General features: G+C 43.4%; 2 protein-coding genes across 3 annotated transcripts in view; both read right to left on the bottom strand.

Annotated features, from left to right (window-relative positions):
• nlk1 (nemo-like kinase, type 1) overlaps nt 1-9,450 on the bottom strand; it is a 21,565-nt gene extending 12,115 nt beyond the window's left edge. The window contains exons 1-5 of the mRNA XM_024011929.2: nt 7,858-9,450; nt 7,542-7,671; nt 6,971-7,026; nt 6,528-6,634; nt 6,162-6,247 (exon numbers count right to left, since the gene is read on the bottom strand). Coding sequence (XP_023867697.1) covers nt 6,162-6,247; nt 6,528-6,634; nt 6,971-7,026; nt 7,542-7,671; nt 7,858-8,171 — 693 coding nt within the window. The 5' untranslated portion in view covers nt 8,172-9,450. The remainder of the gene's footprint in view (nt 1-6,161; nt 6,248-6,527; nt 6,635-6,970; nt 7,027-7,541; nt 7,672-7,857) is intronic.
• A 205-nt stretch (nt 9,451-9,655) lies between these two features.
• Nucleotides 9,656-24,152, bottom strand: LOC111982057 (myc-associated zinc finger protein). 2 transcript variants are annotated; one of them, XM_070449803.1, is given in 7 exon segments: nt 9,656-11,092; nt 11,313-11,484; nt 12,120-12,183; nt 15,484-15,752; nt 15,918-16,285; nt 22,286-22,436; nt 22,754-24,152. In XM_070449803.1, coding segments are annotated over 7 exon segments (1,389 nt in total). In that variant the 5' UTR covers nt 22,787-24,152; the 3' UTR covers nt 9,656-10,760.
• Between the last annotated feature and the right edge of the window lie 1,122 nt (nt 24,153-25,274).

The raw sequence follows: 25,274 nt of genomic DNA, 5'->3' as shown, positions 1-25,274 counted from the left end.
TTCATTTCGGTGGGCGTCTCGCTATAACGCACCCCCTGTATGTCGCAGGTAACGTTCTTTAAAAATCTAACACAGCGGTTGCATTAAGAACGGTAATAATCTTCATTTGCTGTCCACCTGTAATTTTTTAAGTCAAGTTTTATGATTATTTATTTTGATTAGATTAGGTGCCTTCTCCAAGATGGCGCGGCCAGATTGCCTGAAATGTTGCTACTAATCACATGTATAACCACGATTTGTGCTGCTAAATATGGCAAATGTTCGACTAATAGCTATATGCATTGTGTATATGAGCTTGTTACAGGGACTGTCATCTTGATGAAGTATACTCAAGGTTTAGTCAAAATTATATATTATTTTGGCTGGGATTGTTACGATCCGCTAACCTTTTGCTGCTGAAATGGCTTGTGTTTCTGGCGTATTTGCGTAATGCTAATATAATTGCTATATTGTGGTTTTCGCTGTAAAACACAAATAACATCTGAAATATTGGCTGGATTCAAAAGATGTTGGGCTTTCCATTTGCTGGACGCTGTGATATTTTTCAAAATGTTTTATGTATGAGTAGTTTAGATATTTGACGTTGGTCTGCTGTAATTATTCTGGCTGCTTCAGCCGCTATTGTCAGATTGCAGCTGCATGTAGAACTGTGAATTTTCCTGAAATATGCACTTTTCTAACAAAACCATATGCTATACAATAAATTGTTCAGACTGTCATCTGATGAAGTGGTTTCTTGGTTGTGACTATTTATAATCTTTATTGGTCGAATTAGTGATGGCTACTATGCGGAAAAAATGGTGGGAAAAAAAGGTCGGTGTCTTTGCTATGGTGTGGTAAGCTAATAGAAATACATATGTGTCTTCCCTGTAAACATTTAAAAAATCGGACAATGTGGCTGGAATTCACAGACTGGTATCTTCATTTGGTGTCTTGCACTTGTGATTCATGAACATTTTATTATATGATATCCTGTACTTTAGGCTTAGCTATGCTATTGCTTTTTTTGTGGGGATCCCGGATCCGGGTTTGTGACTCGTTTGGGGACATGTACAGTGACAGACTTCAGAAGTTTACTCAGCAGTTCAGGGAATAATGATGAATGAGAAATACGAAAACTGGAAACAAAAGTGTACTATCAAACGAGTTGACTGTCAAGAGTGAAAGGACCGGGAGTAGTCATTGGTCAAGATGGTGTGGTGATATTGTGAGGCACGGAGGCATCATTGTCAGGGTGCATCACTCAAGATTGCGGAAAGTAAATGAGCAACAAGATAGAGGGGCTGTTGCTAGAAATCAGTCTCCTAATGAAATGACAAAAAGGACACAGTAACAGACACAAACCTACCAGATGTCGCATCCAATGATATGGACACTGAAACTGACACAGGAAATGGAGCAGAGACCTTCAACCATGCCACAGGTAATACTGTTGAGTCAATGAGGAAAACATTCAACAACAGCCACATGTGTTAGAGAAATGGTTGTTCCAATCTGAAAACTGACACAACTGTTAAATACATGGGACAGAGAAAGTGGTATTCCACATACAGCAACCGTCATTGGACGAGCAGGAAAAGCCAAAGGAAAACACCAGATCTGGTACAACTCTGCAGTACTCGAACCAGCTACACTTTCTGGTACAACAGGTTGAGCTGACTGTCACTTGTAGATAATATTAGAATTGAACCAAATGGAAAATTGAGAAAAACAGAATGACATTCAAATGATGATGTACTTGAAACAAAGGATGTGTCATTTGACTCAGCTAAGCTAGATGAGCTCAGTAATTGGAGGAAAAATTTAGTATTGAGGAAGTCAAAACATTGGCCAAAAATGCGTCTCACAAGTGGGTGTGGTACCCTTAAAGAACCTTAACTGGAATAGTGCCTAAAGCACGTCTAGTGGCTAGAGGTTTTGAGGAGCTGGCTGCTAAAGAACTCCCAACCGACATGCGCCTCAGTCACTCAATTGCTGATGTCAGTGATCTGCCAGAAAAAAAATGGAAATTTAATTCCATAGACATCAAATCTGCATTTTTGCAGGGAACAGAGCTGGCAAGGGACATTCACATCCAACCTCCGCCTGAAGCTAAAAGCGAAGGAACAACTGTGGAACCAAAAAAGTGTGTGTATGGACTGGCAGATGCATCACTCTACTGGTACAACAAAGTCAAGCAACAATGCTGAATACAGGTGGAAAAATGTCAACAAGTGGATCCTGCAGTCTTGCATTGGCTGATAAGACTCAAATGTGACTGGAAGTTTTTGTGGTGGATACTGCCGTCAGTTGATGACTTTATCTGGGGTGGCTCACAGACCTTTGCTTCAACTGTGATTCCGACACCTCAAAGCTGTTTCTAGAGTCAGCCGTGAGGAGCATGATAATTTTTGTTATGTTGGCATAGAGCTTATTAGTTGATGGAAAAATACTGATGCAACAGGAGAGCAATATCAAGAATCTTCAACCCTTTCACCTGGATTCTTCAAGAGCCGTACAAAGGATTCCCCTCTATGTGGAATTGAAGCTGATCAATTGAGGCAAAGATAGGACAACTTTTATGGGTTGCTAGACAGAGTAGACCTGAGTAATGTTTGAGGTTGCAAACTTGGCATCTAACACAAAACATGCTACTGTACAAACCCATGCATGAGGCGAAAAAGTGTTCGTAAACTGAAATCACAACAAGTGACTTTAAAGTTTCAGCATGTGGAAAAGATGACTCTTTGAAACTAGTTGTCTTCAGTGATGCTTGCCTAGGGAAACCTTTACAGATTGGAGTCACACAAGGTGGACATCTAATCGTGTTAATGGGTGAAGGAGGAAAATTCTCACCTATCTGTTGGCAGTCAAAAGGATCAGAAGGGTTGTCCGAAGCACAATTTGCTGAGAAACCCTTGCGCTTGCGGATGGAATGACAATGCTATCTTTCTTGACTCTGTTCTCAGAGCTTATCACTGGTGAGACAAAACGGCACGTTTCTACCTGTAGTTAGTGATTTATTTATTTAGAATTCAAGGCACACTTACGCAGCATAGCGCTACCACAGCATTCGCAGCAAACGCCCCATCCCATCTGGTTTGCGCTAGTGTGACTATCATTTTTTTCAACAGGACAATGACCCAAAACACACCTGCAGGCGTGTTAAGGGCTATTTGACCAAGAAGAGTGATGATGCTGCATCAGATGACTGGCCTCCACACATCACCTGATCTCAACCGAATGGAGATGGTTTGGGATGAGTTGGACCGCAGAGTGAAGTAAAAAGCAGCCAACAAGTGCTCAGCATACGTGGAAACTCCTTCAAGACTGTTGGAAAGCATTCCTCATGAAGCTGGTTGAGAGAATGCCAAGAGGTACAAAGCTGTCATCAATGCAAAGGTGGCTACTTGTAAGAATCTAAAATAGAAAATCTATTTGATTTGTTAACACTTTTTGGGATACTACATGATCCATGTGTGTTATTCCATAGTTGAGCTTCACTATTATTCTACAATGTAGAAAATAGTAAAAATACTATTAAAAAAAACCTTGAATGAGTAGGAGCGGTCAACAGTGAAGTTGCAGATCCCATCGTTGTCGTCGCCAAAAAGTAATGGAAATTCAGTACTGAGAGACTTGGTCATTTCTCAAAAAAACCATCTTTATTAATATCAATTAATTATTGCAATAATGAAACCGACGGACCCCACACTCCGAAGTGTGTGCCGAGTGCTAACTAATAATGAAAAAAACAGATCTTATATCGGAGCTAAAAAATGCTTAGTCAGGCTGGTTCCAACCCTCCCATGCAGAGTGGGGGCACCATAAGCTACTTTGGGTTCATCCTGTGGTCATCTGCATGGGGTTGTGTTGATAACCCTCCGGGCTAAGTTTCCCAGATGCCAGGATGATGAGACAACAAGGGTTTGTTCTATCCTCCAGGCTCTCTTTATCTCTGTTACACCCACCACATCTTATCTATGGAATACCAGCTGTAGGTTTTACCTAGCCATCACTTAATCAGTTGCCAGCCCAAGCTTCAAAAGACTCCTCTCAGTTCACTCAGAATGAAGAGAGAGAAATGTCTACTATTAGTTATGTATTAATTCATTAACTATAATATCAAACAAATCAGGTGTGAATAATGAAAATGTTCTATCACAGTATGGTGTGCAACCTGTTGACTGGACGTATCGGTATGTGTGAATTTGTTTTGATTTACGGTAAGGCACGTTACATCTGCACCTGTATCGAAACAGGGGCAGGGGAAAAAATACACATGTCATCTATGCACTTTAAATAGCAATGGAGGACGCTTTTCCCGTGGTTCATTTTCATGCAGCCTATTATCATGGGCCAAAGATAAACAATTGGCTTAATATTAGAGAAGTTAGAGAAAATAAATATAGTAGGCCTAGCCTATAGAAAGCGATGGGATCCTCCCTTTTTATTGATCACCCTAGTTTATGCGCATTGCATAGCTATAGAATGTTACGCAACATGAGCTCATGGGCTCTCATAAAATGTTGAATTGATTTGATTAATTTGCATTGATGTCAGAGTGATTAGAGAGCAATTGAAGCAGTACCAGGCAGTTAGCAAGTTTGTAGGCTACTAATGACCATCAGCAGCATCAGAGCTGGAGAAGCCTAAATTACCGTAACACTTGGAATTGACTGCCTTCATGACTTGACGCGCCCATGTGCGGTAATAGGACCGCAACAGCCCTACACTCTCTACCTGTTGTATGGGGCTCTGGGCCTGGAACAGGATGCGCGACCCAGTAGTTCAGCGAAGATGCAGCCCACCGACCAGACGTCTATGGCAGAGCCATAATGGCGGCTGCCCATCAGCACCTCAGGAGCCCGGTAGTACTGAGTCACCACCTCCTGGGTCATGTGACGAGACGGTCCGGCTCCTCCACACGCGAGCCCAAAGTCACAGATCTGAGAGCGAGAGAGAGAGAGGAGAGAAAGAAAAAGAGGTGAGTGGAAGAGGGGAAATTAGGTAGTTACATGATAATAACACTGAGTATACAAAACATTAACACCTGCTCTTTCCATGACAGACTGACCAGGTGAAAGCTACCTTTTTGATGTCACTTGTTAAATCCACTTCAATCAGTGTAGATGGAGGGCATTTTTAAGCCTTGAGACAGTTGTGACATGGATTGTGTATGTGTGCCATTCAGAGGCTGAAAAATGGGCATTACAAAAGTAAAGTGCCTTTGAACAGAGTATGGTAGTAGGGGCCAGGTGCACCAGTTTCACTGTGTCAAGAACTGCAACGATGCTGGGTTTTTCACGCTCAACAGTGATGGGTTCGGATTTCTAAACTTTAAAGATTGTTAATCATCAGTTATACTAGAGACATGAGGGGTGCCATAGTCTAGGGTCTACACTATAAGTTAATGGTTATCTGTAGGAGGAATGTATATGGTGGATGCAATTAAGCTTGGAATGTACTGAGTGGAGGAAAGACTGGGTGGACAGCTGTGTATTAGTGAGGAAGGGGGTCGAGGTCAGGTCACATTAAGGGAGAAGGAACAGTTTATTGCCCGTATCACTTAACTTCCTGCCTAGCAATAAAGATGTAATGTTTAGAGAGGAGGAGACTCCATCCAAATTAGGGTATATATACTACCACTGGTGGAAATATGTTTTTGTCTTATGCAGCTGTATGACCCAATGGGTGAATAAACTTGGTCTAAGCTTTACTAATCGTCCATGAGTTTTAATAGGTTCATTTAGAACCTAACAACAGTTTCCCATGTGTATCAAGAATGGTCGACCACCCAAAGGACATCCAGCCAACTTGAAACACTGTGGGAAGCACTGGAGTCAACATGGTCAAGCATCCCTGTGGAACGCTTGACACCTTGTAGATTCCATGCCCCAACGAATTGAGGCTGTTCTGGGGGCAAAAGGTGTGGGGGGGTGCAACTCAATATTAGGAAGGTGTTTGTAATGTTTGGTATAATCAGTGTAGGTTGACCTGTGTAATTACAGCATAATACACGTGTAGGTTTGTCAAAAGGTATATAGATTATATTCTTCAGCCCATATTGATCTGTACCAAGTAATTTTTTTCTGTGCCCGGCATCATGCTTTTTCACACACAGATTCACACATTCATACATGCGGACACACGCCTAAACAAACGTGTACACACACAGTTACCTTGAGCAGGCAGTTGCTGTTGACTAACAGGTTCCCAGGTTTGATGTCCCTGTGCAGGATGCCAGCAGAATGCAGGTACTTCAGCCCTGAGAGAAGGAGAATCCCTGTTACTCATAACGGTTCAAATACAGCCCCGAGCCAATTCCCCTTCAATGTTTGCAGTCAATGACAACATGAATCCATCAATATGGCTCCATCACARGAAACAAGCTGGCTCCTTTAAACCTGCAAACCCAGAAAGGCTAGGAGGCAAACTCACAAATGGGTTGTTTTTGGGCTCAGGAGTCAYCCTTTAACTTTGACTTCCAACTCCATTTCAACCTTCAACTTTGCCCCTTTCCCTACTCCTCCCCCCGTCCCACTCACCTCTGAGAATCTGGTAGAGGAACACCTTAATGTGGTCGGTGGTGAGGGGCTGGGGAGACACGATGACTTTGTGGAGGTCACTCTGCATCAGCTCAGTGATCACGTAGCTACAGTCAGGCATGGCCCACGGTCAAGGAAACAGACGCCTATAGGATGTGGATGGACCACATAGAAGAAAGCGTAATACTCCATCTATCTATATTAAAGTTAAATGTATCTATCTATCATAACACAAGACTATCACTAATGGTATCATCTCTGTTGAGGTTTATCTTGATTTAGATTGTACTATGTAGATTCAGACTGTTTTGAAAGGAGGAGGACATGATAATACATAGACAGAGAAACTGGAACAGAGAAAGTGCACGAGTGAACAATGGCTGACACATAACAGTCATGTGTGAAAGTGTGTGTGTGCACATGAATGTGCGTGTGAAGGATACATTTCCTCGAAGCAGTCGATCTGTGGAGGCTGCAGAATATCCAGCGCTGACAACACCTGTAAACACACATCATCATCATCACCCTTCTCGTTGTTTTAATGATTAGCGATCTAAAGGACAAAACAGACAGACGAACGGTTAAAAGCAGTGAGTGGCCATCCTATCGCCTCTGACCACAGAACATTGGCCATCATTTCGTGTTCATTTTCTGTCGATTGTACATCGCCACCATTCATGAACACTCAGCAAGTGATCTACCCGTTCACAGCCAACGTTTGTTATGGCACTTCTTGTCCTTAAGTGTCTAAACTATAACAAACCTCTAACTTCACAGTGATATTTGTAATGATAGCCTRTGTATGGAAACATATCAATGAGCAGTGTGAAGATGCATCGCTATGTCTTATGTTATGGATGCAATACTGTATGAAAATGTCTCAAATGCCACCTTTTTCCTATAGTAAGTACACATTTTTTTTTTACCAGAGTATAGGAAATAGGGTGCACTTTAGGATGCAGCCTATGCGTGTTGTGCAGTCCTGTGTATAGATGTATTGCTATCCATTCTTACGTTGTCGTGTTTGAAGAAGCAGAGCATCCTCAGCTCTCTGAAGACCCTCTTACAGGAGACTAGGTTCTGGAAGACATTGGGCATCTTCTTCAGGGCTACCTTACGCCCGTCACGAGGGTCTGTCACTGACCTGCAGGAGCAAGATGGAGGGGTCTGTTAGCACTGGTCACCAATGGGGAGGGCACGTGCATGCGCATACACAGTATGTCTATTTAATTCCCTTGTTGGATACACACACTTTTTGGAAAGGAAAAAAGACATGCAAAAACTCACATGGAAATCAGTCTTAATTCTTATTTGAAATTGCACAACTTACCAGACCACACCAAATGCGCCATAACCGATAGGTCGATCAGGCTCCATCTCAGCAGGGCTTGGRACTTCACTGGCAGGACTACTATGAGGCTGTGGTACAGCGGCCCCGCCYCCGGTGCTTCCCCCAAGAGACGTCGGGTGTCGAGGCGTCCCCGCCGGGGCAGTGGGTCCAGTTAGACTCGGTGTTGCACTGAGGCCCGTGGAAGTGGKTCCAGTTGAGGTGTTGACGCAAAAATACTTGTTATGCCCCAACTCAGATCCGGGGAACAGGTTACCACATACTGTCTGCTGCAGGCCTGTACCATGGAATGCCATTCTATTTCAAACCCCTATCAGAAGGGTTCGTTTTGGAGCTATGTCTAATAATGTACTCGCTTTGAGCGTTGCATGCATTACATATACATGATCCGAGAGCTTGACTTCAGTATTCTATGCAGGCATGATTGTGACTCTGTTCCTTGCTTGTAGAACATGCAACAGAGAATGTAAACCATGTCTTATATGGTTAGCAGCTATCTTGTTAGCTATATATTAACAGGAGCAGTGTTATTTAGCTTGCTATTAGACTATTGTCGTGGAATCACCATTATTGGCTTTAGTGACTTATTGGCTTTAGTAACGTTAGGTCACGACAGAAAACTACAAATATAACGTCAGCAATGTGATCGAAAACACTGTCGGCTCCAGAAATTCCTGAGCTATATCGACACAAACGCTATCTAATTGACCAGAGATCACATAATCAATCAGTCTGGCTGGGGAAAGCAATGCCTACCACTGTTAATACATTTGTGCTTTCTGTTTTGTGGCCTAATTTTACGATGTGTAAGAAGTCTCCCCTTATCTAACAATGCTATGTTACATTACCTGGCTACCAGCTCGCGCTACATGAGTTTATTGCCCGGGCTCAGATAGCTACCTTTGTCTGGTTGTTAACTAACGAGCTAGCTAAACCGAAAAGTACACACACCTGTGTTTGCATATAGTTAGCGGAGTAATTACACTAGCTTATTATATAGCTAACCAGTTGCAGAGGTAGCCAAATAAAAGGTAGCAAACGCCCGGTTCTTCCAACTCGAGATGTCGGTCAATGAAATTCAGATTCGAAGAACGTTAGCTAGCTGGCATTAGCCCGAATGCTAACCAGCTGTTCCATGGCCCATATAGACAGCCGGGTATTTAGCTAGCAGACTGTCGTGACCTATATATTTGCTTTGACCAAAAACACTTTCAGTAGACGAAACGAAATGAAAAACCAACTAGCGTAATTCGCAGCGCGAGGAAGTTCTCTTTTGATTTTACACAACGAAAGTCAGTTTTACATCACTAACGTTAGCTAAATAACGTTAGCCGGGGTTGCCAGCTAGCTAAGTTGCTAACAAGCTAGCCCTATCATACCTAATGATAAAAATGAAAAGTGCCAAGAGAGATTAAACCAGCTACTGTGTGATATATTTCATCGCTCTTCTCTATATCATCTGCTAACCATGTCTTCCGAATGATCCCTTTCTTTCTTGGAAATCAGCTGTTTGAAATAGTGAGTAGGAGGAGTTGGGGGGTGGATAGCAAAGGACAGGAGAAAAGGTGGGGGAGGGTTAGACCACTGGTGTAAACAATGCCATGGACAATAGATCAACGGTTCATAGAATCTCTATTCAGGTTATCATAACTACATCTATATAGAGACAAACAAAAAAAAGTTAAATAAGAATTACATTTTTCTCCAGAGAAATAATATTTTTCTATTCTACTGCATCTCTGATATCAGATGCTGTACATGTTCACAGATAAAGTGCATATAGGTTATACATACTACCGCTTTAATACAGTGACATTAACAGAGGAGATTCTAAATCAACAGATGAACAGTCTAGAATGCAATCTCACAAAAACGTGTCACAAAAGTACAAATACTTTTCAGACCAATTCAACTTTGAGAGAATTAAAAATCAGAGCATCCAGAATAATAACAACAAGATCATAGGAAGCAAAGAAAGACGAGCATTCAGTGGCCAAATATACAGACAAATAAATACCCATTTGATGCTATCTGTCTATAAGTGATAGGGTGAAGTTACATGGTGATGACATGTTTCTGTTGAAAAGGCAACAGTCCTTTTCAACAGTCCTTTTCAACAAAAGCCAATGTAGGACCACAGCTCATACTGCGTCTGMGTGATCATATACTGTATAATCAATATTTCCAAGGAAAATAAATAGTGATGCATTTGTAAAATCCCAAACATCGTTATGGGAGTTTGGGTTCTATGTGAATGGAAAAGTGGCATATTGAGCCGGAAAACGTTCTCTTTCGTTCAGTAGAATTTAATTTTTAAAAAGGGGATTCCACGATCTCTCCTTTCCTCTTCTCTCTCGTGTCCACCAATGGCAGTTGATAAAGTGACTGTTGCGTAAACAACAGCAACATCTTAAATAGGATCGAATACAAAGGGCTCCCAAGTGGCGCAGCGGTCTAAGACACTGCATCTCAGTCCTACTGACCCTGGTTCGATTCCAGGCTGTATCACAACCAGCTGTGATTGGGAGTTCCATAGGGCGGCACACAATTAGCCCAGTGTTGCCTGGGTTAGGGTTTGGCCGGGGTAGGCCGTCATTGTAAAATAAGAATTTGTTCATAACTGCCTAGTAAAATAAAGGTAAAAAAACAAATGGGGCCCTGGGGGGGTGAATGCCCCTATATGCTGATCCGGGGCCAGTATTTTATTTTCCCCATTAATGGTTAGGATTGGGGGAGGGGAAACTGATCCTACAGTACATCTGTACTTAGGAGAAATTTCACCCCGGAGCCACATCCACTCCTCTTTCAAGCTGTCCTGACTGCAGTCTCCACGAAACCCCTCTACCTCCACCCCCTCTCCCCCTTCCCTCCAATGGGCCTGGCTGCTAGCTGAGAGGCTGGGTGGCGATGCTGGAGCAGTCAGTGACCAGCAGGCCCACGGTTGAGCTGCCTGACAGAGACACGGCTACAGCCATGGTACCGGTCCCCGCGGGGCTACTGCTGGGGCTGGGGGCACCCTGGACCTGGGTGACGGCGTGGGTGCCCATGTGGCCCTGGAGCTGGGTGGGTGTCTTGCACTGCACCCCACACAGTTGGCACAGCAGCACCCCGCCGGCACCGGCCCCGCCGAACATGCCCCGRGTCCCGCCGCTCTCCTTCCACTCCTGGCCGTGGTGTTTCTGAGCGTGGACGCGCAGYTAGGTGAGGGTGGTGAAGCCTGGAGGGAGACGAGAGGGAGAGGGAGGAAGAGAGCGGGAGAGAGAGGGAGGGAGAGCATTGAGAAATAAGAAAAGGCGAGGAACAAAAGATGAGGAACAAAAGAGAAGGACATATGAGAGATGAGGAATGAGAGAGGGATACCTGTGTAACCACCTCCGTTACACAGGTATTCTCCTCTCCTTTCACACATTTAAAAAATAACATGGAAGTCCACTCACTGCGGTTGCACAGGTGGCAGGCGTGGTGCTGTGATTGGTTGTGGACCCTCATGTGATCGGTGATGTAGGCGGCAGAGAGGAGCTTGCCACAGATGTGACACGGCACCTTCTCCTCATGTCGAATCAGGTGGGCACGGAGACGGTCCCGAGTGGCGAAGGCAGACGTGCAGGTCTGTGTAGCACACGCGCCCGCACACACACACAAACCATTGTTGAATCTTGGACATTTTGACATTTTTCTTCGCCATTATATTTTAGAAGCTAGGCAGGTCAATGTCATTAAATTGCCTCTAAAAATTCATACAGTGTATACAGAGAAGCAAGGGACATACGACAGGAAACAAGTTTGAAAATAGGGAGAAAGAACAAGGCAAGAGTTAAAATGTTGTCCCCCAGGAATGATGCAGTTTCGTGCAGATCGGTCATTCAGTGCCAGAGTAGTAGTGTTTTTCACAAAATCCAAAATAGCGTAAAATCCATCATGACGGACCTTATGCGTCCCTGAGTAAAATGTGTTCCTTGTGAGCCGGGACCTATGTACCGAATGTAAAGACTTTAGGTCAAACAGGTTGAGGGGCATGACCTTTCAAAGTTTTAATCGCTTGTTATAGCGCCACCATCTGGCCAATCATTGTAATTTTGTAAATGACTGATCTTTATGGCAAGACCCATCTGAGATATCGCAAGTGACTTATTAACTATGACAAATGGACCGAGACAGATTCATTGCGGGGGTCAATAATACATGCAGAGAGTAGAAAAAGAGAGAGTGAAAGAGTTAAAGTGAGTTAGAAAYAAGAGGATTACCGGGCACTTGAAGGGTCTCTCAGTGGAGTGCACCTGTCTGACGTGACTGTTGAGGTGGTCGGGTCTGGAACAGACAGGAGAAAGGATTAAAACCCCACGTGTGTCTTATCTGTGTCTTATCAGTAATTTCTCGTCGATAGAGCTACCTTTACACTACAGACGTCAGTTAGAACTGAATTCTATTAGAACTCCAGACTAATTTCACAAAAATTAGCATGTACATATACAGTACCAGTCAAAAGTTTGGACACACCTACTAATTCAAGGGTTTTTCTTTATTTTTACTGTTTTCTACATTGTAGAATAATAGTGAAGGCATCAAACTATGAACACATATGGAGTCATGTAGTAACCAAAAAAAGTGTTCAATGTATATTTTATGTATATGTATATTTTAGATTTTAGATTCTTCAAAGTAGCCACCCTTTGCCTTGATGACAGCTTTGTACACTCTTGGCATTCTCTCAACCAGCTTCACCTGGAAAGCCTTTCCAACAGTCTTGTGTGTTGGGTCATTGTCCTGTTGAAAAACAAATGATAGTGCCACTAAGCACAAACCAGATGGGATGGCGTATCACTGCAGAATGCTGTGGTAGCCATGCTGGTTAAGTCTGCCTTTAATTCAAATAAATCKCAGACAGTGTRACCAGCAAAGCATCCCCACACCATCACACCTCCTCCTCCATGCTTCACGGTGGGAACCACACATACTTTACCCTGGTCTCTCTTTTGACGAACATATCAAGACTGTTTCAAGGACAGCTTTTTTCCATCTACATAATATTGCAAAAATCAGAAACTTTCTGTCCAAAAATGATACAGAAAAATTATTCCATGCTTTTGTTACTTCTAGGTTAGACTACTGCAATGCTCTACTTTCCGGCTACCCGGATAAGGCACTAAATAAACTTCAGTTAGTGCTAAATACGGCTGCTAGAATCCTGACTAGAACCCAAAAATTTGATCATATTACTCCAGTGCTAGCCTCCCTACACTGGCTTCCTGTTAAGACAAGGGCTGATTTCAAGGTTTTACTGCTAACCTACAAAGCATTACATGGGCTTGCTCCTACCTATCTTAACGATTTGGTCTGCCGTACATACCTACACGTACGCTACGGTCACAAGACGCAGGCCTCCTAATTGTCCCTAGAATGTCTAAGCAAACAACAGTGAGCAGGGCTTTCTCCTATAGAGCTCAATTTTTATGGAATGGTCTGCCTAACCATGTGAGAGACGCAGACTCGGTCGCAACCTTTAAGTCTTTACTGAAGACTCATCTCTTCAGTAGGTCATATGATTGAGTGTAGTCTGGCCCAGGAGTGTGAAGGTGAATGGAAAGGCTCTGGAGCAACGAACCGCTCTTGCTGTCTCTGCCTGGCCGGTTCCCCTCTCTCCACTGGGATTCTCTGCCTCTAACCTTATTACAGGGCCGAGTCACTGGCTTACTGGGGCTCTTCCATGCCGTCCCTAGGAGGGGTGCGTCACTTGAGTGGGTTGAGTCACTGACGTGGCTTCGTCTGGCGGGTTGGCGCCCCCCCTTGGGTTTGTGCCGTGGTGGAGATCTTCGTGGCTATACTCGGCCTTGTCTCAGGATGGTAAGTTGGTGGTTGAAGATATCCCTCTAGTGATGTGGGGGCTGTGCTTTGGCAAAATGAGTGGAGTTATATCCTACCGTTTGGCCCTGTCCGGGGGTATCATCATATGGGCCACAGTGTCTCCTGACCCCTCCTGTCTCAGCCTCCAGTATTTATGCTGCAGTAGTTTATGTGTCGGGGGGCTAGGGTCAGTCTGTTATATCTGGAGTATTTCTCCTGTCTTATCCGGTGTCCTGTGTGAATTTAAGTATGCTCTCTCTAATTCTCTCTTTCTCTTTTTCTTTCTCTCTCTCGGAGGACCTGAGCCCTAGGACCATGCCTCAGGACTACCTGGCATGATGACTCCTTGCTGTCCCCAGTCCACCTGGCCGTGCTGCTGCTCCAGTTTCAACTGCTCTGCCTGCGGCTATGGAACCCTGACCTGTTCACCGGACGTGCTACCTGTCCCAGACCTGCTGTTTCAACTCTCTAAAGACAGCAGGAGCGGTAGAGATACTCTCAATGATCGGCTGTGAAAAGCCAACTGACATTTACTCCTGAGGTGCTGACTTGTTGCACCTCGACAACTACTGTGATTATTATTATTTGACCATGCTGGTCATTTATGAACATTTAACATCTTGGCATGTTCTGTTATAATCTCCACCGCACAGCCAGAAGAGGAACTGGCCACCCCTTCATCACCGTAGGTTTTGGCCTTTCTAGGGAGTTTTTAGCCACCATGCTTCTACACCTGCATTGCTTGCTGTTTTGGGTTTTAGGCTGGGTTTCGGTACAGCACTTTGATATATCAGCTGATGTAAGAAGGGCTATATAAATACATTTGATTTGATTTACAGTGGGAACCACACATGCGGAGATCATCCGTTCACCTACTCTGCATCTCACAAAGAACGGCGGTTGGAACCAAAAATCTCATCAGACCAAATTACAGATTTCCACTGGTCTAATGTCCATTGCTAGCAAGTCTCTTCTTCTTATTGGTGTCTTTTAGTAGTGCTTTCTTTGCAGCAATTCGACCATGAAAGCCTGATTCACGCAGTCTCCTCTGAACAGTTGATGTTGAGATGTGTCTGTTACTTGAACTCTGTAATGCATTTATTTGGGCTGCAATTTCTGACGCTGGTAACTCTAATGAACTCATTCTCTGCAGCAGAGGTAGCTCTGGGTCATCCTTTCCTGTGGCGGTCCTTATGAGAGCCAGTTTATCATAGCGTTTGATGGTTTTTGCGACTGCACTTGATGAAATGTTCAAAGTTCTTGACATTTTCCGGATTGATTGACCTGTCTTAAAGTAATGATGGACTGTTGTTTCCTGCCATAATATGGACTTGGTCTTTTACCAAATAGGGCTATCTTCTGTATACCACCCCTACGTTGTCACAACACAGCTGATTGGCTCAAATTAACCTTTAACGAGGCACACCTGTTAATTGAAATGCTTTCCAAGTGACTACCTCATGAAGCGGTTGAGAGAATGCCAAGTGTGCAAAGCTGTCAACAAGGCAGAGGGTGGCTACTTTGAAGAATCTCAAATATAAATATATTGTTTAACACTTTTTTAGTGACTACATGATTCCATATGTGTTATTTCATAGTTTTGATGTCTTCACTATTATTCTACAATGTAGAAAATAGAAAAAATTAAGAAAATCCTCGAATGAGTAGGTGTGTCCAAACTTTTGACTGGTACTGTATGTGCATGTGTGTATACTTGTTTCACAATTGAACCCCCCCCCCCCACCACCCAGTCATCCCCCTTCTCACCGTGAGAATCCCTTGGCGCAGTGGGGGCAGACGTAAGGTTTCTCCACCCCTCCTTGGTGTGAGCGTACATGGTAGCTCATGCGGTCTTTCCTCTTGAAGCGCTGCTGGCAGATGGGGCAGTGGTAGGGCTTTTCGTCCGAGTGGGAAAGCCGGTGGCGGTTCAGGTGGTACACYTCTCGGAAGGCCTTCCCACAGGCCTCACATGCATGGTTCTTCCTCACCTGGTTGGGGCTAGGGTTGGGGTAGGGTTGAGGCCCCTGGTTCTGGTTCTAGGTTGGATGAGAAGAAAGTGACAGTTGGCTATTGCTGGCTGTTGGTTAAGTATAGCTACTCTGGCTACATTGCACAATAAAGTAGGCGAGGAGAGAGCGAGAACGGCATAGGGAGCAGCAAATGATTCTTCAATAATTATGAGAAAACAGGCACCAACCAACCTGTACCATTGTCCCGGCAACCACAACTGCAGCTTGGAGCACCTGGGGCGCAGCCATGGTGACGGTAGCTGGGGCGATGGACACCGCAACAGGTTGGCCCCCCTGGTTTCCAAGTGGGGAGGGTTGGGGGAGGGATTCTGCGGGAGGAGGATGAGAGGGCAGAGAYAGGTGGAGGAGGGAGAGAGGGATTGTTTGCCGCCCCCCTCCTCCTCCCTTGCTCCCGTCCTCCCTCTCTCTGGCTGCTCTGTCCTTCATTTTGATGCCAGTGTGCACCGACTGATGGCGCCGGAGGTTGTAGTTGTTCTTAAACTGCTTGTTACATGTGGCGCAGATGTGTGTCGGCCGGCCAGGCTTGGAGACGGCCTTCTCTAAAGGAGAGATGGAAAATAAAGAGAGAGAGAAAGATAGAGGGGAAAGGGAAAGAGGGGAAACAAAAGTGTGAGAGAACATAACTCCTGAAAGGGAACTACGGGTAGAGTTTGTGGGTTGGATTCCTACATGGGCCCCACATACTGAAAAAGTAAGCTTATTGGGTCCCTCTACATTTGTATACTGTAAGTTGTTTAGGATGAAAGCATCTGGTGAATGACCACCCAGCTAGCACATTTGGTTCCTTGGAAGTTGTGGGAATGTACGTTTTTGATTTCCCATTGGTTCTGGGATTGAAGCCATAGGTTTCTTGAGCCCTGACCGGTAAAACGCAAAGATTTCTAAATGTTTTGAGAACAGAAGTGAACATTTTGCCTGTTCTGTGAACGTTAATTTTTATATTGCAGGGAGGTTCTCAGAACATTTTACTATGGTTTCCTGAGTTTTCCTGGAAGATTTTATTAACGTTCTGAGAAGGGAAATTATAGGTAATTTGATGGTAATTAAATAACGTTCTGAGAACATGTTTCTGTAAAACTTTTAATAACACTGCTAACTTAGTTTGGGTTAACTGTTTTGAAATCCAAGCATAGATAGGACACATGGAAGTAAATTTGCTTAGGCATTAAACATGCAAACACATTTTTTTTTGATTGTGGCACAACGTCAGTGAGGTTCAAACCTATGATCTTCTGTTCTCTATCTATAGAATTAGTCCACTGCGCCACCAGGATGAACTAGAACGGCAATTTTTTTCACATTTTTGTCTTTTCAAACAGACCCCATTTCAAAGGAAACAAGCACTCATTAAGATCAGGTGTGGCCAATTAGTTGGTGCGGCCAATTAGTTGGTGCGGCCAACACACTCAATAAGATAAGAGGATAGAAAGAGTTTTGTTTATTCTGAGAACGGAACGTATATGTTTTTAAATAACATTCTTAGAACGTTCTCTGAACGTTACTAAAGTTTTCTTGTGTTTTTTTTATGGAAAGTTTTCTTAACATTCTCGAAACAATTTGAGAACATGACTTTAAATAGAACCATGAGGAAACCTGTAGCAAACGTTATGCTGAAGTACTGAAATTCCCACAGAAGAACGTTGTTTCTTAACGTTCTTGGGACAATGTGAGAACATTCTCAAAGTCAAACCAGTTGGAGAACATTACCAAATTTGTAATTAAATGTAACTATGTTTGAACTATTAGTAAACGTTCTGTTAAAGTCAGGGGCACAACTTTCACCGAGAGAAATTGCATTTTTGTCCCCCCCTAGTTTTATCATTGCACTGTGATACCAAAAACGGCGTCGGTATGTTTAGGACCATGCAGACGCCTTAGAACGGTCGGGTAGGCTGTTTGGAGGTTTCAGACAGCTGGATTTAGGACCACACGGACACCAGAGAGCGGGTGGATAGGCTGTGTGAAGGCAACACTTTTGAAAACTGGCTGAACCAGCACAGGAGAGTTGAACAGAGGCAGCTGCTCTCAGTGTGTATGTGTTGAGCTCTTTCTCTGAGTTGTAAAAGCAAGCAAAGCAGAAACTGGCTACTCTTTAGTTGACTGATGTAGCTGGAAAGGTAACTGCTGTTTAACTTAATAGAAAAAAAAGAGTGTTCCCAGTGCTAAGCTAGTAGTGTAACTGATATGTAACTTTAGCTAATGTTTTATACCCTCTTGACTGAGGTGAATGAATTAGTTAGCTAGTAGCTACCACAGTCAGTTCACCTCTAGCCTGTAGCTATCTGTCAGATAGCGATATGAGTTGGCATTTATTCATATCTAACAGCTGTTTGTATGGAAATGTTCTGTAGCCTTTTTGTCCCATTTCAACAGAAGTAAATTAACTTAGCTAGCTTTCACCAGTTGATGTACCATCAAAGAGAGAGCTGGCCAAAAGTAGGTATTATTTATGCCTCATTCACATTAGACCTGAATCAAACGATGAAACCAGCGGCAAAACAATTGAAGACTGATAATTCTGATGTTTTTTGTTGTTGTGGAATGTGAGTTTTTATTAGAGTCAGTATAGCAATGTAATGTTATTGATTTGTCAGTTTCCCTAACTAATTCCCTATTTTTTTTAAACGGACACAGTAATAAACAGCTCTACAGGCTTCACTGTCATAGTGCACCGTCAGTACACAACACTATGATCATCATGTCTTAACAGAATCAGATTGCGACAGTTTAATTTTATTTGTATTTAACTAGACAAGTCAGTTAAGAACATATTCTTATTTACAATGACGGCCTACCCCGGCCAAACACTGACGACACTGGGCCAATTGTGCGCCGCCCTATGGGACTCCCAATCACGGCCGGATGTGACGCACCCTGGATTTGAACCAGGGACTGCAGTGACACCTCTTGCACTGAAATGCAAGAGCTGCGCCACTCGGGGGTGCCACTCAGGAGCCCCATAACACACCAAGCAGGGTCAGACAGCCAGGAAAGACCAGTCTACGGAGCTCAGGTGAATTTTGCAGTATATTCACAACATTAGGGAATTTCCATCTTGAGTTGCTGGGTAGACCTACAGTAGCTACAGGACAATATCTTAAGCTTAAAGCTACCGTCTGCGATCTGGGAATCATGGTAATTTCAACTATTGAACCACTGATTCTATTCTTGGATAATAAAATGTATAAATGTACACCAAGGTAATTCTTTGTCATGCCTCATTTTAGGAGGACCAGATGGTGATGGGTCTCAGCAGGGTCAGGCAGCCATGGAAGACCAGTCTGTGACAGAGCGAGGTGAATTTTAGCCGATACACTTTATTCTCTCTGTGCAGCAAACAATGGACAAGCCAGATACTTCAAAGATTGAAACTATTTTAAGGCAGTCTGACATACCTCCAAAGTTCATTTCCAAACTGTAACAAGGGTTAAAATAGGCTTTTCCCGATGACACAAAGCATGTAAAACAACAATGTGAGGAAGACCTGGTAAAAGATATTGATGATCATGCATGGATACAAATATGATTGAATGCCCAGTCATGTTCATATAATCTTAGACATAAATTACTGCAGTTTAAGACCGTCCATAGAACGTACTAAACTCAGCAAAAAAAGAAACATCCTCTCACTGTCAACTGCGTTTATTTTCAGCAAACTTAACGTGTAAATATTTGTATGAACATAAGATTCAACAACTGACACATAAACTGAACAAGTTCCACAGACATGTGACTAACAGAAATTGAATAATAATGTGTTCCTGAAAAAAGGGGGATCAAAATCAAAAGTAACAGTCAGTATCTGGTGTGGCCACGTGTTGCATTAAGTACTGCAGTGCATCTCCTCCTCATGGACTGCACCAGATTTGCCCGTTCTTGCTGTGAGATGTTACCACACTTTTCCACCAAAGCACCTGCAAGTTCCCGGACATTTCTGGGGGGAATGGCCCTAGCCCTCACCTTAGCCCTAGCCCTCAACTGCTCAATGGGATTGAGATCCGGGCTCTTTGCTGGCCATGGCAGAACACTGACATTCCTGTCTTGCAGGAAATCACGCACAGAACGAGCAGTATGGCTGGTGGCATTGTCTGCAGGAAAGGTACCACATGAGGGAGGAGGATGTCTTCTCTGTAATGCACAGCGTTGAGATTGCCTGCAATGACAACAAGCTCATTCTGATGATGCTGTGAATCACCGCCCCAGACCATGACGGACCCTCCACCTCCAAATCGATCCCGCTCCAGAGTACAGGCCTCTGTGTAACGCTCATTCCTTCGACGATAAACGCGAATCCGACCATCACCCCTGGTGAGACAAAACCGCGACTCGTCAGTGAAGAGCACTGTATTTGTCCAGTCCTGTCGTCCAGCGACGGTGGGTTGTGCCCATAGGCGACGTTGTTGCCGGTGATGTCTGGTGAGGACCTGCCTTACAACAGGCCTACAAGCCCTCAGTGGCAGCCTCTCTCAGCCTATTGCGGACAGTCCGAGCACTGATGGAGGGATTGTGCATTCCTGGTGTAACTAGGCAGTTGTTGTTGCCATCCAAGATTAAAGGTATATACTGGGCAACTTTTCATAAGGTCTGCATGCCTTATATGGAATACAGTACGACAAAAGGAGTCGGTATTGAAAACTCCACGTCAGGGAGATACCTATTTAGGCAATCCCTAGGTGCTGGACTGCTCAGTCCTGGCCCTGGGGGTCAACCGTCCTGTTAGTTGTCACTCTGGCCTTGCATACACACCCAAACAATAATGAATGGGATTCTGGCCTTCTAGGCAGAGTTCCTCTGTCCAGTGTCTGTGTTTTTTTGCCCATCTTAATCTTTTATTTGTATTGGTCAGTCTGAGATATGGCTTTTTCTTTGCAACTCTGCCTAGAAAGCCAGCATCCCGGAGTCGTCTCTTCACTGTTGACGTTGAGACTGGTTTTTGCGGGTACTACTTAAATGAAGCTGCCAGTTGAGGACTTGTGAGGTGTCTGTTTCTCAAACTAGACACTCTAATGTACTTGTACTCTTGCTCCGTTGTGCACCGGGGCCTCCCACTCCTCTTTCTATTCTGGTTAGAGACAGTTTGCGTTGTTCTGTGAAGGGAGTAGTACACAGCGTTGTACGAATCTTCAGTTTCTTGGCAATTTATTGCATGCGAAAGTAGCCTTCATTTCTCAGAACAAGAATAGACTGACAAGTTTCAGAAGAAAGTTCTTTGTTTCTGGACATTTTTGAGCCTGTAATCAAACKCACAAATGCTGATGCTCCAGATACTCAACTAGTCCAAAGAAAGCCCGTTTTATTGCTTCTTTAATCAGAACAACAGTTTTCAGCTGTGCTAACATAATTGCAAATGGGTTTTCTAATGATCAATTAGCCTTTTAAAATAATGAACTTGGATTAGCTAACACAACGTGCCATTGGAACAAAGGAGTGATGGTTGCTGATAATGGGCCTCTGTATGCCTATATAGATATCCATAAAAAAATCTGCCGTTTCCAGCTACAATAGTCATTTACAACATTAACAATGTCTACACTGTATTTCTGGTCCATTTTATGTTATTTTAATGAGTAAAAAATTTACTTTTATTTAAAAAACAAGGACATTTCTAAGTGACCGCAAACTTTTGAACGGTAGTGTATGGTTCTCAGAACATTATGTGCGTGCTGGGCAGAAACTGTGATGTAGCATTGTTGCACTGCTCTCACCATCACAGATGTAGACGATTCACTCATTATTTTTTTATTAAATTTCTTTGTCTTTTCATCTCTCTCACAACCTCTCTCTTTAGTCCTCCTCTCTCTCTCTTTCTCTCTCTCTCTCTTCTTTGTCTTTTCATCTCTCTCACAACCTCTCTCTTTAGTCCTTCTCTCTCTCCCTCTCTCTCTCTCTACCTCCCTCTCTACCCCCCTCTGTCTGTCACAAACATATGCAACAGACACAGGGAGTGTGAAAAGGACATTGTTTCCTGAGGTAAGAAATCCCATGGTTCAGGGTGGGGCTGATGAGATATCAGATTGTATGTGCGTGTTTTCAGCTTTGATATGTAAAGAGAGGACATCAAGGTGCTTCCACTGAGTCTGCAGCAGCATTGACTCTTGACAACAAGAAAAACTCTCTCTGCCCCTTCACTCCCCTCCTATCCAGTAGTTTGTTGTGGATTCCATATGTGTTTATTGAATTAGAATAATATTGAATAAACATAGTGGTCCTCCATGTCTCAGTCAGTAGAGCATGACGCTTGCAATGCCAGGATTCGATATCCGCTGGGACCACGCATACAAAAATGTATGTGTGTCGCTTTGGTTAAAAGTGTCTTATAAATGGCATATTTTATTATCCTAATATTATCATTATAGACTGTGTAGAATTGATCAATTGAGTAAATTGTACCTGATCCTGGCTGTATCTCAAATGGCAACCGCCACCCTATTCCATACATAGTGCGCTACTTTTGACCCGAGCCGTATGGCTGCTGGTCAAAAGTAGTGTACTATATAAGGAATAGGGTGCCTTTTGGGATATAGAACCTGCATGCTCACCAGGTAAAGGCTCTTCATTCAGGGCGGCTGTGTCCACTGTGGATGGGGGCGGGGCTATGTGCTCTGTAGGGGGGTTCTGGGCGGAGCCAGTCATGTCCGGAAGCAGCTCTGATCGGAGGGCTGTCTCAGACTGGGTCTGTGAGGGCGGAGTCTGGGGAAATGAGAGCAGGAATTAGCTGCTGAGGCTTGAAATACACATCATTTGGGGATCATGCCACCTTTGACCCCAATCAGAACACACACAAGCTCTCACTCTTGCCCTCATAATCAATACTACAACAAATCTGTTAGGGGCACAGTTGGCAAATTGTCAGCTTAAGACTTATGTAACATCACAAACATAATAAGCATGTGTATGATCCCAGGATCCCAAGTGCATTCACTTCTGCATCCATAGCACTCTGATGAGTGAGACAATAAACACAATTTATATCTTTCTTTCTCAGACACACACACACACAAACTTACCTGAAACAGAAAGTTACTCCAAGAAGAATCCATTTTGAAGCAGGATGATGTCAGATACTTTTAGTCCAAGAGTCAAAACTAGAAATATATATCCGCCTGAGACTTGGGGGCCAACCAACCATAGGCTGGGGCCAACTGATGAATCACTCCACCTGCTATAATGTCTGCAGTCTACCTAGTTCCTCTCTGCAGTTTCAGATATCAAAGGTGAATATCTCTGTGTGAAAGTTTAAATCGCGGTGCATTCAATAGCATAAATTATTATTGAAGATGAATGATCAATTTTGAAAGGCTGTCAGACATATGACAATATTATATGACAGTAATGATAATGTTCAACTAAAATGTTGTTATATGGTGTGGGACGAAAGGATGCAACATGATATTATAACTAAAATGCGACAAAATGGTTGATGCATGCTTTTAATGATGCATTTACAATGCAATTTACATTGTATATTTATATTATAGCCTAAGAAGAAATCCTATTCTCAAATCCATGCAAAATTTGGTTATTACAAATAACGAAAAATATATAAAAAGTAATAATAATAAGTCCGCAGTTGTTTGTAAATACGTGGACGAAGAGTCATTTATTTCGATAGCTCCGAGAGGCCAAAGCGGTGGTGGATTCCAAAGCCTCGGTGTTGCGTAAAATCGTGTCCCTAACTAGAGAGTTCCCGATCGGCCGCAATCCAAAGCTTCGCCTCGGCTTTTCAAACGAGAGGACGACATCTTTCTTTTTTTTTTCTATTTCTCTCTCCCTCCCACCCTCGCTGTCTTTCTTCCTTTTATTTTTTTAAATCTCTTCTCCTCTCCCCTCTCTATCTATCCCCCGCCGCCGTGTCCCCTGTTTAAAGGGAAAGTATTTAGTGTAGCTTATGCACCCTCCTCTCTGTTCCCGTCTCCTCCGTGGCGTGCGCTGTTTTCAATAGACCTGTGCGTCCGTCTCCTTGCCCCCGCGAGTTCGGCCGACATAAATACCTATTTTATCAACAGCTAGTAATGCAATAGAATTGCGTAAGATTGCACAACTCCAAACTTACATATCACAACATCCTTATAGTTAGATAATATTGAGAATAACCAACTGGGTGACATCAATAGAAACGTATTAAGGCAATAAAACAAGATCACACGCATCTTAAAGGTAAATATACATGCTTCAGGTGCAACAGCTTCATAGTAATAGGAATATACATCAAAATGACAACAACAAAAAATTGTTTTCGATAGATTGTTAAGGCTAGAAGTGAGGTAGGCTAATGCTCCAGAGATATTGGACTTCTTACTCATATCTGCATCTCTGGTTGTAAAATAATGCTGCTGCAAATTTGACTGTTGTAGGAGAGTTACTATGGTTATTCCATCAAACTTCAAATTACTGGAACAGTACACAAGGCAGAACAGAACATCTAGGTTAATGGTCAGTGGCCCAAGCCCAGTTCAGACAGGAGGGGAATCAGATTTCTATTATCTCCAGGAACTTAACTTTTGGTTTATATTTTCATTTGTTGCGCTACTAGTAGTGCCTATTGATGTTTAGGAGGCAGCTACAGTAGCTGGAAGATACCATCTTCTGTTTTTAGTTCATTGAATGTATTGTATTTCATCTGGGTGCTTACATCACTGCTAGCACCCTGGTACTACTCGTAGCCCCCTTTCTTCTCAGTCCTTGAAAATACTGAGCAAGAAAGAACAACTTGTGCATTGAAGACTGATGTATTCCTGTCCTGTCTTTAAATAATATCATTGCAGAGCTACATAAAAGCCCTAAATGACAGCCTTGATGTCACTCTTCATTTCTTGGTTGTTCTGTGATAAATACACTGAGTGTACAAAACATTATGAACAATGTTCTTTCCATGACATAGGCTGACCAGGTGAATCTAGGTGAAAGCTATGATCCCTTATAGATGTCACTTGTTAAATCCAGTTCAATTAGTGTAGAGGAAGGGGAGGAGACAGGTTATAGAAGGATATTTAAGCCTTGAGACAATTGAGACATGGATTGTGTATGTGTGTCATTTAGACGGTGAACAGGGTATGGTAGTAGGTGCCAGGTGCACCGGTTTGTGTCAAAACCTGCAACGCTTCTAGGTTTTTCCACACTCAACAGTTTCCAGTGTGCATCAAGAATGCAAGAATTGTCCACCATCCAGCCAACTTGACACAACTGTGGGAAACATTGGAGTCAACATGGACCAACATCCCTGTGGAATGCTTTTCGTCACTTGGGGGTTGCTGTGCGAAGTTGCTGGAATTAGAACACGCTGTCATACACGTCGACTCAGAGCATCCCAAACATGCTCAATTGTTAATATGTCTGGTGAGTATGCAGGCCATGAAAGTACTGGGACGACTTCAGATTCCAGGAATTGTGTACAGATCCTTGAGACATGGAGCCGTGCATTATCATACTGAAACATGAGGTGATGGCGGTGAATTAATGGCACGACAATGTGTCTCAGGATCTCGTCACGGTATCTCTGTGCAGTGAAATTGCACGTACTGCCAAATT

This window comes from Salvelinus sp. IW2-2015, linkage group LG20, assembly GCF_002910315.2.
Source record: "Salvelinus sp. IW2-2015 linkage group LG20, ASM291031v2, whole genome shotgun sequence".
NCBI classification, from domain to species: Eukaryota; Metazoa; Chordata; class Actinopteri; order Salmoniformes; family Salmonidae; genus Salvelinus; species Salvelinus sp. IW2-2015.
Note: the sequence above shows the minus strand (reverse complement) of the source record. Positions and strands in the feature narration are given on the sequence as shown.